We start from the raw sequence: 15,626 nt of genomic DNA, 5'->3' as shown, positions 1-15,626 counted from the left end.
ATATATAATATTCAAGAAATTATTATACATAAACTTAAACTCACATAAATACCCATACCTTTTTCACAGCCAATGATCATCAGCCCATACAGATATATAAAGCAACATCATTGATATGGTGCATAGATCATTATACAGTGTGTACTGCAGTGGCTAAAGACTAAATTCAATGTTGCACCACATAGATGTATGTGGCACAGGAAGCATCCACAATGACACAGGCACAGGCTCACTAGAGTGCCAGAGCTATATCAAAATAAATTCAGCACCATATACCAAATTCAACATTACCTCAATTACAGGACATGTGGGAGGAACCGGACCCTCAGCCTTCCCCGACGAGCGTTTCGAAGCCACAGACTCCTTCCTCAGGGGGCGTGAAGAGGGGAAGAAAGCGCCATCTCTAAATATCCTAACCAGAAATGGCCATGTACCGCCCACTCTGAGTGAAGGCGCTACACCTCATCCAGACGCTGGCACAGGACACACGTGGGGCCCCACATAACCTGATGTCAGACGGGACAATCTTTCGGGACAATCTTTTATATAAAAATTCGAACCCGAAATCTAAGGATAGTAATGTGGTAAGATTCATTGCATCATACCACCTACAACATGGAAAAATGCGATCGGCAATTTATAGGGCATGGCCGATATTGAAGGTGGATCCTGTTATTCAAAAGTTTCTACCAGATAGTCCATCCATCACTTTCAGACGGGCCAGGAATCTGCGGGATCAGCTCACCCAAAGTCATTATGTTTGCCATCCTATGCCTACTTTCCTTGATGAGATTCCCGGCAGGGGTGATTGTGTACCGTGCGGCAGATGTGTCGCCTGCCCCAACATTGAACGGAGTACGACCTTTTAAAATTCTGATGGGTCTAGATCATATCCAATTAAACAACGAATTACATGCGTCTCGAGATACGTAATATATTATGCTACATGCTCGTGTGGACTAATTGTGGGCCTAACAACGAGACAGTTAAAACTACGTATCAGAGAGCATGTGTTGGGGATTCAGGCGGCCTCTGCTTGCTCGGACACCTCCACCCTCAAGACCCTGCCGCGCCATTTTAGGGAGTTTCATCAATGTAATGGCTCGTTACTTAGAGTACGGGGGATCGACACCCTTAACATTAATATTAGGGGGGTGGGCTGTCCAGACGCCTGGCCCAACTGGAAACAAGATGGATATGGACACTTAAGACGATCCATCCAGACGGCCTAATGAGAACATGTCCTTTGTTCCCTTTCTCTGATTCCTGTCTGCTGAGGTATTGTGGGCATCATTGTGTTTGCACTTATATGTTTTTAATCTTGTTTTTAGTTTGGCAGATTACCATTTTTTGCGTGATGGAGTCTGTCATTGGGATTTGGAGTATGAGCGCAGAGTGTCGTGGAAGATTCAAGCTGAAATATGCAAGATAACTTTATCTCCTACCGGACAGCAAGATTTCCCGCATCCAGCAGTATTCCTGAAAACAAGAGAGACCATTGGCAATATTTATATAGTGTATATACTTAAACATGCCAGGCAACTTATTTATGCATCTTGTATGCCTTTGTATATGTATGTCACCGCAATTTGTCTGTAATGTTATGGTATTATCGATATAGGATCTCCTCTTTGTGAGTCTTAATACGAAATATGAAGTGCCATATATATATATATATATATATATATGTGTATATATGTTTGGCACTGTTTACACAGTAGTCTCTCGTTGTGAGTTGAAATGTATTTATATATCTAGTCTAGATCGTCTGCACTATACATGGAAATATTTCTATATGTATGGAACTTGTTCATTATTTGTCTTAATTTTTTGAGAGATTGATAGTGGCTGTATGTCCTCATTTGTAAGTCGTTACGATCTTTGTCCTCCTTTATTTGCCTTGTGGGGCTTTTTACTGCCCTTATCTTTGCCCATAGCTGTAATGGCTGTGCTTGATTAGTGTTACGGAACTTGTTCTTTGTTTTAATTTCCTGAGCTATTGATATGTGCTGTATACCCTCATTTGCAAGTCCGTTACGATCTTTGTCCTCCTTTATTTGCCTTGTGGGGCTTTTTGCTGCCCTTATCTTTGCCCATAGCTGTAATGGCTGCACTTGATTTTTGTTATACTGCGCAGGTGCCGCTTCTCTCCTGCCTGGTGTGACGTCACTCCTCCGGCCGTCTGACATCAGGTCACGTGGGGCCCCACGTGTGTCCTGTGCCAGCGTCTGGATGAGGTGTAGCGCCTTCACTCAGAGTGGGCGGTGAGGCGGTACATGGCCATTTCCGGTTAGGATGATATTTAGAGACGGCGCTTTCTTCCCCTCTTCACGCCCCCTGAGGAAGGAGTCTGTAGCTCCGAAACGCGCGTCGGAGAAGGCGGAGGGTCTGGTTCCTCCCACATCTCCTGTAATTAAGGTAATGTTGAATTTGGTATATGGTGCTGAATTTATTTTGATATAGCTCTGGCACTCTAGTGAGCCTGTGCCATTGTGGATGCTTCCTGCGCCACATACATTTATGTGGTGCAACATTGAATTTAGTCTTTAGCCACTGCAGTACACACTGTATAATGATCTATGCACCATATCAATGATGGTGCTTTATATATCTGTATGGGCTGATGATCATTAGCTGTGAAAAAGGTGTGGGTATTTATGTGAGTTTAAGTTTATGTATAATAATTTCTTGAATATTATATATGGGCACTTGCTCTTTAATTGTTTACAAACAGTATACTCACATATATATTCCCATGTGTTGTGTGCACACTGACACTTTATTTATCTCGTAAATACTCACCTATACCTAAGTTCGTGGGTTTGACTATTTCTTATGTGGATGTGGAGGTTCTGGCCTATATGCCCTTTAGTGTGTGACCACTTGCTGTGCACAATATTTTTGCTCCCATTCTAATTGCTTTTAACTTTTTTGTACTAATAAAAAGAATTTTTTATGGGACTGTTTGACTGCTTTCTAGTTTTTGGATAGCTGGCCATACGTTTGTATATACAAATCAGATTCTTCCTGTATCATGGGTCCACCTTTCTGTGAAATTTTTGCGGCCAGTCCTCCAGCATGGCGGAGTTGATTATTCGCGGCATTTACTATGGCCCCAACGTGCTGCTTCATGAGATCCCCTGTCCCTATCCTAAAGAGCACATCATGACGGTGGGGTCCAGGAATAATATTGGAATACATTTCATGGAAATCTTCTAACTCCTCTGTGTATCCTGTCTCTGACAGAGTGACTAAAGTAGGAGGGGGTGGATACTCATAACCACTAGCAATATTAGGCATAGCAGGGACTGAGGCTGGCGGCGGTGGCTGATAATAGATACCGTCAGCGTTTATCAAGGGAAAGGTGGGGGCTGCGACTCCGGGTCTCCTTGCTCCACAATTGTAACAGACCTCTCTCCACTGAGGATTAGTAACTCCGCATACGGCACAAATCCACCCGGCAGGATCATAGGGTGGGGGCTCACTGAGTTTTGGCAGTCCAGGATATATTGGTGCCCTGGGGTTAAGCACAGAGCTTACAGTCGGGAGGAGAGGCTTGATTTCCTGGGGAGGGACCTTATCATCTAGCAGGGAGACCTCTTGTTTCAGATCATCATTTTTAACTGTTTTTCTGCCTGACACATTAGTCTCAATCTCAGTTCCTTCTTCTTCAATCACTTTCTCAATTCTTTCCTGCACCACAAAACATCCAGTCTTTGTCACAGTGGTGGACAATTTTCCTTTTTCCACATAGCAATAACAGAAACAATAAGAATTCACTTTCTCTTCAACTTCCACATAATTTTCATCACACACTTCATGTGCCAAGCCACGGAATTCGTCAGCATCTTTAAGCAAACCATCATCAATCAACCTCCCTTTGTTCTTCTTAACACCTTCGTCCCATAGCGTAGGCTGTAGCCTCCGGCCCTTAGGAAATCCCAGAATCAAAAATATTTTTTCTGCATTCCTGACAGATTTCTTTCCTCGTCTTTGAATCATAAGACTAACCGTATCCGATCCTTCACACAATTCCAAACTCTTCTTTTTCTTCCACGGAAACATAATTCTCTCCTTTAGAGCTAAATATCCTTACTTCAGTTGTGCACAGTACTGGAGCGGCCATTACAGTCTGTTCCACAGGGTCTATCCCCCTCTGGAATGCCCAAAATTCAACGCGGTACTCAGTGAAAGGAGGAGGGCGTCTCAGACTATCCCTCCGGACACCTCTGGTTATATATATATATCTGAGTTACATATCCTACCCAATCTTCGATTACATCACCACGCCTGATACTAACAGTGATCAGGATTTCAGGATATTTTGACTATAAAGAGTCACAATCACTGGTCAATCCGGGGTGTCCGTCCCTTATGAGGTACGGTTCGAACACTGGGCCCCCAACGGGACTGCACCTCTATATGATTCCACCCAAGAATCACCCCTCCATCAAGGACAAACCTCAGATCCTCTTTGCAGTAACAAGCACAGGAAAAACCCACACCAAACTGTCAGTCTGAACAGTATAACTGCCAACTTACCGTGGTTGTCGTGGGGAATGATCAGTCCCAATTTTCCAGCGCCTGTGTCTGGTCCGAGGATCCTTTGTCTTGTTGTCCTCCGGGGGCAGAGGCGTCCCTATTCGAGGGCCCCACGTTGGGCGCCAGCTGACGAGGTAGCTATTGAGGGAGGGCTAAATTAACTCTTCACGGTTGACCAAGTGATTTCCAAATTAATTCACAGGGCATTGCTAGCAACTGGAATGACCAGACGGAGATGTGTCTCTGTATGGGAGGATCAAAGGAGATCGCTAACCCCGTTTATTATGTCACCTTTTTTTATAGTATTTTGCTTAATTATGCAAAGTACATAGCTACCAATAACATCGCCGTGACACATTTACTTTATAAGCCAATAGTATTGCAAGAAAACAGGAAACTACACATATGTCCATATCTACGTAGCATAGAGAATAGAACAATAGCACATTCTTCAGAGTCTCATATCTTGTTCAAACTGGAACAGTCTGGTTTCATAACAACCGTGAACTTTCCCCTAGTTAAGTTACAAAATTTAACTCGTAAACAACAAAATGGCGTCGCAAGCACAAAGATGGAGTCCTTGAGAACAAGATGTCCCATACATCTGAATACTGTACTTCACACTAACAAGTAATTGACTTGTTTTAAGAACATTCATTCATTATTAACTTACAGTGTAAATACAGCATTAGTCTGACAGGAATCACTTCTTCAGTGAGGTCTTCCACTTTGAAGTATCTGACCACTGTGCCGCCATGATAGGAGTGGACAAACAGGCAGTGGATGGTAAAGGTTGGCTGGAGCGTCAGACCTAAGATGTTTTGAGGATGTATCAAGAGATCTTTCTGAAACGGTTGCTTCAACATTATAGCGATCTGGCAATGCCTTTGGGGCTAAGTGAGTAGCATGTCCACAATGGGGTCTGATACACCTGTTCACACTGTAAGGACTGAGTGGTGTGTGAAGAAAACCGACTAACATACGTAGTTGGATTGCAGGGAGGGTGAGTGAGTGTGGTGAGACATAGAACTACCAAAGACAAAGCTTACCCACTCAGGGAAAACGACAATGTCAGGAGAGAAGTGAATGTTTCAAGTGAGCTCTGGGCCAATGAGAACAGTGGGATTCAGCAGGAGTAGCGGGACTTCCCCTGAAGATTCAGCCCTACTGCAACAAACCCTGCTCCTCACACAAAGAAAACTGGGGGCAAGAAACGATAATAGTGTAATCCCACTCAGAAATAGACGCACCTATGTACAAATATGTGAGTTTTGTCAGTTGGGAATTGAAAAAAGTCTGGTTTTCAACAGGAACATGTGTATCTTGTCCTGATACTGTCTGTCCCATAGTCAGTTATGGGCACTAAAAACGGGCATTGTACCGAAGAACGTGGCCCAGCGTGATCAGGAGCACTGTTAGGAATTAACCAGCTTTATGTTTGGAGAGTGGCAAGTGGCTTCAGACCGGGACAAGAGAAGGAGCCAGAGTATAACGGGAGAATGATAGCTGCAGTGTTGCTGAGCTCCCGTAGTAGTTGAGCGGAATTACTGGTAAGTCAAATACTCCCTTTTGGGGGGGGGGGGGACTCCGGTTACCACAGTGATTTCATTGCATTTTTTTTTTCCCTAAAACAAAATGAAATGAAGTAGACTGAAAATAAATAAATTACAATTCTCCCCATTTTTTTTTTTTCAATTTAATAATGATAATTATGTATGGATTACACTCGCCTAAATAGTTCCTACTGCACCCAATAATTTAAATTGGTGCACAATTGATGAATTTGGTGCAAAGTCAAAACTTTTTTTTTGTCTTGAACTCTTTCTGTAACATTTTAGCGCCAAGTCACGCATTTCACAAACTGGCTCAAAAAAATGGTGTACTCTAAAATACACTAGGGGAGAATAGAGTGGCGTTGTACCAAATTTTGTGACTTTTTAAAAAGTCACAGTTGATGAATTAGGTGGAATGATCGGAATGTGCTAAACTTCACCCACATAGCAAGGGAAAAAAGTAAGACGAGCACATATAAAAAGGCGCAAATAAAATAAATGGGTGCAATAAAGAAAAGCGCAAAGACAATGACGGGACGTTAGAATTTACCTCCTAGTGTCAGCAGCTACAACCCATTTGTTCATTTTGATACATTCAATGCATGCTAATTAAAACTTGTGGGCTTTAAATCCTTAAAATTACGGACACATGTAGCGTAAGTCTAAAGCTATGTAATGAAGCTATGAGTCCCCAGCCTCCCCCCTATGCCAGGCCCTTCACTGGCTTCCTATTGCCCAGAGGCTCCAATTCAAAACCCTAACCATGACATACAAAGTCATCAACAACCTGTCTCCTCCATACATCTGTGACATGGTCTCTAGGTACCTACCCGCACGCAACCTTCGATCATCTCAAGATCTCCTTCTCTACTCCCCCCTTATCTCTTCTTCCCACAACCGCATACAAGACTTCTCCTGTGCTTCCCCCATACTCTGAAACTCTCTGCCGCAACACATCAGACTCTCACCATCAACAGAAACCTTCAAGAACCTGAAGACCCACCTGTTCCGACAAGGCTACAGCCTGCAATGATCCTCGGTCTACTGTACCACTGCACGACCTGCTCTACCCTCTCCTACTGTATCCTCACCCATCCCTGTAGACTGTGAGCCCTTGCGGCAGGGTCCCCTCTCCTTATGTACTTGTGTGTCCCTTGTCTTACACATGTTTACTATACTTGTCTATATTTCCCCTTTTCACATCTAAAGCGCCATGGAATAAATGGCGCTATATAAATGCATAATAATAAAATTAGAAACAGTGGAACAAGCTAAACACAACAGTGGAACAAGCTAAACACAACATATTGGGCACTGATATGTCATCTCACTGGGGTAAAAAAAATACTTATACTTTGATGTGGGGTCAGAATTCTCAGTATGTCCCTTAATATACCTTGAATGGTTAAGTTTCCAGGATAGGATCACTTAATGTGGAGTTGACATCTGCAAAAACAGTAGTTTATGACCACTTTTCCTTGGTAGATAAAAATATTTGACATAATAAAGGTTGGGCTATATTCCACATTTTGAGCTAAAAATACAGCATATCGGGGAAAAAAATAATTTTTTTCATGACCGACCAACTGCAATAATTTTTACTACAACACATGTGGTGTCAGAAGACGCACTACTTCTTTAGATAAATTGTTAAAGGGGTGGAGTTTGTGGCAGGTAAGTTGTAAGAAAAAGTGATAATGAGCAGGGAATTGTAGCTAGGCAATAGTGATGAGTGAATAGCATTGATGCTCGGGTGGTCTCCGAGTATTTTGGCATGCTGGGAGATTTAGTTTTCGTCTCAGCTGCATGATTTGCGACTGCTAAACAGGCTGAATACATGTGAGGAATGCCTGTTTGCTAGGGAATTCCCACATGTATTCAGCCTGTCCAGCAACTGCAAATCATGCAGCCGAGACGAGGAAAACTAAATCTCCGAGCACGCCAAAATACTCGGAGGACACCTGAGCAACAATGCTACTCGCCCATCACTACTAGGCAACATACATTCTCAAGCTGCACCGAAAATGTTTGCTTTGCTCTGTTCTTGTGATGCAGAGACACCCAGAGATTGCGTTTATTACTTTTTTTATGGCGGGGAAGAGACCCCCACATCTCCATATAGTAAACTAGGAAAGGGGGATAGCAGTCATCCAGATACAACTTGGCTGCTTGCTTGAGAAATGTCCAAGATTGGATTTTATCTGATTTCGGAATAAATTCTTGGACTTTTGTGCGCTACCAGATAAAATCACTAATCCAGTATTTAGGAGAAAGATTAATCCATTTATTTCCCAACGCGTTTCGAAATGTATACCATTTCTTCTTCAGGGGATGACATAGATATATGTCATCCCCTGAAGAAGAAATGGTATACATTTCGAAACGCGTTGGGAAATAAATGGATTAATCTTTCTCCTAAATACTGGATTAGTGATTTTATCTGGTAGCGCACAAAAGTCCAAGAATTTATTCCGAAATCAGATGTTGAAGCGGTCGCAGAGTTGACCTTTGGACGTGCAGCAAGCAGATTACTGATCCTACATGCTTTAATCTCTCCTAAAAAGGGTGAGTAAATTCTAATTTACTTTTTCTGCAATAACCCGGATAAGACCCTATTGCGCTTTTTCTGTTCCTTTAGCTATATTACAAGATTGGATTTTAGACACACAGACACTGCCCAGAATGTTGCAAAATTTTAGCGGTTTCACACCGCCTCCACCAACTTTATTAAAAGTGTATCAGAGTTTAGCAGGGAAAGGATGGGGCCAAATACATTGTGAAGAAGGGACTTCACAGTTGCCAGTTTTGGCTACAGATAAGAAATTTCATCAAAAAGATGAGGGGGGATTAAAATGCCTCCAACAAACCAAAGATTTATATTTCTTTACAGCCGAGTACTGGATGAAAATAATGTCCAATAAACTAATTCTCTTACTACTTTTGGAGCAAATTAAATGTTTTCTTTTTAAGACCCTACTGTAAATGCAATCTCCAACATTCACACTGAAAAACAGCTCAAATCCAGGCTACATGCTAACTGAAGTATCAGGTAAAGTACGGCTCTAAGGGCTCATACCCATAGTCTGAAAAAAAGTTCCGATATCAGGACTGAAAAAAACGGACAAGTGTCATACGAGTACAATGCGAGTGGCATGCAATTTTTCAAACGGAACATGTGTATGCAATCCGTATGCAATACATTTTTTCCCTGGAACGATTATTCTACAATCATTTACAGTGTTCTATGCCACAGAATGGTAAGGTATCTGTAAAAAACAAATGGCATATGCACGGTCCGAGTGTTGTGTGATTTTTTTTTTTCTCGCATCCAGTGCAAGTGAAGAGATACACATCAAATCGCAGCATGCTTAGATTTTTTTCTTGGACTGATATCAGCTGAGAAAAAAAAAAATCACAGATGAGATGTAACCCATTGAATAACATTGGTCAGAGTGCAATCCGATTTTTTTCTCGGATTGCACTCGTCTGTTTTTCTCGCAAACGAGTATGAGCCCTTAGTCAATCGTAAGATATGTCTGTAAAGTATGATTTTGCTCAAACATTTTAGAATCTCCCATTGCTACTCTACTGATGAGAAAATCCGCCTTTCATAGCTGCAGCATCCCCCCTTGCCTCCCCCCTCCTTAGCAGCTGTGTGTGTGTCCTCTCTGCCTACAGCTCTGTGTCTGCATTGGTAATAGGACACCAGCCATTTCCTGGGTAACTAAGGAATGTTGATTAGCTAAATGAAAGAATGGCTGTGTTTGAACCATGCGGGGCAAGCATAGAAATGAGAGATATTAAAATAAGCCTAGCGCGGGCTCCGGTCGCGACAGAAAAATGAAACGGACATTTCTGTGATCTGCGTGGACCCGGCTTCGCTGCGGTGGCTCTTGTGAAATTCTAACGCCCCCTGAAACTGAGATATGGATTACTCCCAAATGGAGTGTCCTAACTACTGCATGTTTGGTTTCGTTTTGTTTTCAACGAACTACAGCAAATGATACCATATACGTGTTTATGCAAGGTCCCCCCGGCTAGATATAGTCATGATAAGCTTTGTAGCTAAATCATAACTTCAAAAGTAAGGGGCAGACCCTCTCCAGCCGGCCCCTTCTGTGATGTCACACAGCAGAGGCCATAAGGCATTCCAGTGAGCAAACCAGTTAGTTCAAGCTGCAGAGTCCATGCTGGAAGGACTCACCAGATGTATGGGGATGTATGGCTGCTGCCCATCCCCCCTGTCACATGGCTTGCCTAAAGACAATTGAGCAACTGTAAGTTTTAATTTCTGCTTTTCATCCATGTTATTTTATATTTGCAATATACATATCTGATGTCTCAACTTTGTAACAACTTTTCATCTATGTAATCACTGCCCGACTTTGGGGAATAAATCATAAACTTATTAGCTCTGTCTCCATGCTCTAAGAAACAAACTTATGCGCCCTTAAGATAATTGCTACTAATTTGGGGGTTGGCTACGGACCCTCTTAATTAACTCAATGATTAAATGAATCGTAGCTGGTGGCAGCGAAGTGTGATTTGGACCCCGGGTACTGCTGGCTGTGATGGAAAGGGACTTTATAAGCTAATTGGGTGGCTGCGGCCAGAGAGTTTATAATTCCCTCGCTGCAGCGTACCGGGTGGCCAGACCTCATTGAAGCAGCTGGCCGGTGACCAATTATCCCAGGTGTAGTTCCCTGACTGACCTGAGGGTAAGGGGGGTGCCCGAGAGCGGCGAGTTCCAAAGTGGAACTGAAAAGTGGGATATCCATAAATCCCCGCATTTCTTGGAAGGTTGTTAGCAGTGGTGGGGCATCCAAAATAACCCCCCTGCGATAAATTGTTAGGGCAAGACTAGCTTGCTGTGGTTTTTGTCACATGGTGCCAGTGGTGGGATAACTAAGATAATCCCCCCACTGTGCCTGCGGTAGCCGTGTGTCGGCAGTGTGTCGAATCCCTCCGTCCGCTGACATACCCGTGTCAGCGGAGGGATCGTGACACTATCATGGCTCGCCAGGTAATTCTATCCTGCGTTGCCTTTTTAAGTTCACCAATTGTCATTACCATGTCGCTCTGTTAGGGTTGGCGGAACGCACCAAATAATAGTAAGGTGCGTTAGCAGCCCGGGGTCCAACGTGCAGGGGTGGTAAGCTGCTTAGTAATGGCGGAAGTATAAAGCGGTATACAGGTCACACGTGGGTTAACGTCACCCAGTGTGAACAGGGCGAACTCTGTTACCTCATAGAGCCTCACTACCGCAGAACATAAATGCCGGAGCCTGTTTAGCTCACAGAGCTCGGCAACAGAGCGCACAGAATGTGGGCACAGAACTCTGCCCCAAGGACACGGGGTCAGAGTCCCTCTAGACCTTCTGCGCGCGCGGCGTCGCACCTGCGGACGCCACTATAGACGCTGACTATGGTGGAGTGTGGAGCACGTGCACCGTGGCGTGCAGAGCCACCGGTGGACACTGATGCCAGTCTCAGACTCTGCCTCTACCTACACCTGAGCGCTTAACAGGCTAGGCTGCACAACACATGCGTACCAAGGGTAGGGGTTTCTTAATGAGTCATTCACCAGAGACATTCATACATGCATACAACACTCACTCCTCATAGTCTGGTAATGCAGTCTATACTAGCGCATGGCCGTGCGGCCATGCGAACCTTTTATAACACCGTCCTTCCGGGACCTTCCTGACCCTCCTGATGGTCCAATCTGAGCTGGATAAGGACCTGAGCATGTGGCCTCCGATCTCCAATGAAAGATCGTCCCATGGGCATGCTCAGTGGACCGAAAGGAGGACTTAGTCCCTGGAGAAACTCGCTGCTGACCAGCATGCGTTGCTACAGCTGGACCAGAGGTGGCAGCAGCAACCAAACCCACAGAGCTGGTCTGAGCAGAGCACCGGGATTGACGAGTCTGCTGTGCAACCTCCTCTGCGGCCGGAGAGGAATGGGAGACTACCAAATGCAAGGCTCGGGATTCCTGCTGTGCAACGACAGGAACCCGACGCCTAACAGCTCTTGATTGTCGATCCAACGAGTTCTTGACCATCGTCTTCTTCTGCAGCTAAGGGTGGTTTTACACTTACCGCATTCTTTGCGGTCCGTTATTGCGGGCCGTATCGCCGCATTTTTTGTGATGTACCGCAATAACAGGCAGCAAAAAATGTTTGCGGATGGCTGTTTTTTCCCCCAATACTATGGAAATAGTATTGGAGAAAAAAACGGCATTCCGCAAAACCAGAAGTGACGGCGTGCAGCAAAAACAAACTTCTGGTTTGTTTTTGCGGCCCTATTGATTTAAATGGGCGCCGTGAAAAATATCGTGAAAGCTCGATATTTTTTCAGGCCGTACGGGACACTGCACACCATTGAATTTTTGCAGGCCGATTTTGCAGCCCCATAGAAAGCTATTGGGGCAGCAAAATCGGCCGGCAAAAATACAGTAAGTGTAAAACCACCCAAACTGATCCAAGCATGACCTCTTTCTTCAACAACTGATTTCACATAATATGGTCAATATAAGCTAGTTTTTGTTTCTCAGGTAACAGCTCTTAATAAACTATGAAAATGGAAATTGGAGGAAAAAAAATAAGGAGCACATGCTTTCTCGCCCCCGCCACCCCAAACTTTAGGCCCCTAAGTTTTATTGCTGTAGTTTTCATTCCTGTTTTTTTAAGTACTGATGCAAAAAAAAAAAAAAATTACATATATATATATATATATATGTATATATATATATATCTCAGACCATAAACTGATCCATGTTCTATAACGTTTACACTGTATATGACAAAGAAACATGTCTCCTCTTTACTTACCTGGAACCTCCACCAGCATGTGTAGGTAGAATAAACAGGCAAGTCTCTCCCACTCATTACCATGACAATGACTCACATTCCGTTCATGCCACAATGTCGTTCTTGTGGCTTCTGTGGGCTTGGTTCTTTTGTGCTTTCACCTGCAGTTTCCTCCATTATAAGCTATTATGTACAGTTTTCTTTTATCGTCTTCCCAGAAACCAAAACCTCAAGTTAAACATTTGTTGGTGTTGTAGCATGTAATGAGTATTCTTAGGTTAGGTTGATCTAGTCTATCATGTCGCCTAAACGTACCACTCACTTAGTTACCACATCCTAACCTTCCCATAATGATAATCCCTTGTGTAAGTAAACATTACATATAACATGTTATCCGTTCCTCTGTAAACAATAGCATCCGGCAGAGTGCATGAAGCGGGGTGCAGCAGTCACACAATGACCTCGCTCGATCACGCCTACTGCATGGAGTCACACATGGAACAGATCAGAGGTAATTGGGGTAACCGAGCTAGGTTGTTGTTTTCTCAGGGTGATCGTCGTGAATGGTGTATTATTATGTGTACTAACAATAAGTGGCTTCAGTAGGGATACTATGTCTGTGTGCATGCCAGCAGAGATGAACATCTCCCTGTATTTAAAAGTTGGGAAGTATGCCATTGTTTGACTTCACCTACTGTTTGTGCCATGTCCTCACTTTCCTCCACTGAATATTTTTTTTTTTTTGGTGGTGAACGTAATTCTGACTTTTGCAATGGGATTTTTATGTATGCCCCTGGCAGGGGAACAGACTCCTGTAACTTGAATACCCTGTCAGGTGCATGTGAGATGTCGCAGAGGCAGCCATATGGTCCTGAGCGAAACACTCTGTTGACCTGCAAAACACACTTTCTAGCAGTAAAGTATAAGGAAGCTTTGTGGATCCCTAATTTACTCTTCTAAATAATCACTTATTTTTCAAGATGTCTGTTTGCAATTGTTACAATACTATGGGTTTAGATTTGCTGTGGATCATCTGCATTGGTGATTTTTATGACTAGTTATAAACCAGTTGTAATAAGTTACCATCAAAAGAGGAACCTACAGAGTAGTGAACCGCACCTTAAAAAGTCTTCAAAAACGGTGTTAAAGGAAGGGAGACGTCACTTTTCCTGCAGCAGCAGGACTCTGCGCTTGTGATTGGCTGCTGTGGTCAGGTGACTTCAGCTGCGCATCTGGTGAAGAAGTCACCTTACCGCAGCAGCCAGTCACAGTCTGCAGCAATCACCCTGCAGCAGGAATGGTGACCTCTACCTTCCGGGGTAAATGTAAATCACGGAGCGGCCAATGCTGTGTCAATCGGTTATGTTTATTTTATAATTTTTGCCTTTTGTCAGAATCTATTCTATGTGTTTTGGTTGTTTTCTTTTTTTATAATGTTCGTCATTCTGGGTGGGGTTTCCAGATGTATCCTGCTATTTTATCAATTGTGACTTTTTAGTTGCAAAAGTTTTTTGTATGGCTGAAATCTTTGCACAACTTTTACAAAATATGTGCTAAAAAAAAGCAAAGTGGGTTAAAGACCCTTTGTTTGCAAAAGAAAAAAACGGACACTTGAACAGCCTAAGAAACTATAATGTTCATGTGAATAAAATACTTTTTTTTAAATCGGCTCTTCAGTTATGAAAAAAAATGTCCCTAAGAGATATAAAAAGATATATTAAACACAAAAACAATTAATACATCTTTTTATACAAACTATACAGCTACACACCTTCAATATCCACACAAGTGAAATAACTTGAAGAATTAATTCAAGTAATATATTGTGAAACATGTACAGACGGTATGAAGGGAAAAGTTTTTTTATATTCACATTCCACAAAAAATATATATAAATTATAAAGTAATTTAGATGTACTCAAAAGAAGGCTTAAACATATCATACATTTCATTGTATAAGGCCTCCCCAGTGAAAATATAAAACAGGCCTTATCCAGCCATCTGTTTTCACGGATAGAACATGTACCCTTTATAGTCTATGGGACTTTTCACTTTTGTATTTTGTGTCCATAAAACAAAAACGTTTTTATGTCTCGGATCAAAACTCACACAGCAGAATTTACATGAGCATTTGCAGGACAAAGCCGGCACTGAGACAATCATCTTACATGGTAAGATTTGCAGATTCTCCATATTTTGGTTCCACTCCTATTTTTGACCAGGTGTAGACCAGCATATGCAAAAGCGTCAGCTTTTCAACCAGAAAAACACAAATTTTTTTCATTTATATTGTCATCCATATGCAAGATTTTTTCCACCCACACGTTATCCGGGTTTTACATTAGCAATATAAGAAATAGAAAAAGGCCAAATCCAGTTTCCTATATTATGAATTGCAATGGATCCGTATAAACCAGATGCAATATGGCTGGTGTCCGTATAGTGGCAGGTTTGTTTTTTTTACGCAACCCTTGTAGCTGCTGAATCGCAGAGGGGAAAAAAGTTGTTAAGTGGCTAACATTCTACAATAAACCTCACACATTACACAGCTGGGGGGCCCAGTGGCACTCAGCACCAGATCCCCCGCATATCCTTTAATTCATTGTCACAGTTTCAGCGGTATCCGCAGCTGATGAATAGAGTGGTGGATCAGCCATTGGTGATGCCCCAGCCAGGCAGTGACTGACCCTGAGGCTCTGCACACTGCAGGCACAGTGACG

General features: G+C 42.9%; 1 protein-coding gene across 2 annotated transcripts in view; it reads left to right on the top strand.

Moving 5' to 3' along the window:
* MORF4L1 (mortality factor 4 like 1) overlaps positions 1-2,959 on the top strand; it is a 101,689-nt gene extending 98,730 nt beyond the window's left edge. For both annotated transcript variants that reach the window (XM_073568976.1, XM_073568979.1), the window contains exon 12: positions 1,332-2,959. In XM_073568976.1, the coding sequence (XP_073425077.1) occupies positions 1,332-1,599 (268 nt within the window). In that variant the 3' untranslated portion in view covers positions 1,600-2,959. The remainder of the gene's footprint in view (positions 1-1,331) is intronic.
* The last annotated feature ends 12,667 nt before the right edge of the window (positions 2,960-15,626 follow it).

Source organism: Dendrobates tinctorius, unplaced genomic scaffold (genome assembly GCF_039654945.1).
Source record: "Dendrobates tinctorius isolate UK_male_01 unplaced genomic scaffold, ASM3965494v1 ptg000022l, whole genome shotgun sequence".
NCBI lineage: Eukaryota > Metazoa > Chordata > Amphibia > Anura > Dendrobatidae > Dendrobates > Dendrobates tinctorius.
The sequence above is the reverse complement of the archived record's forward strand: the minus strand, read 5'-3'. Positions and strand labels throughout refer to the sequence as shown.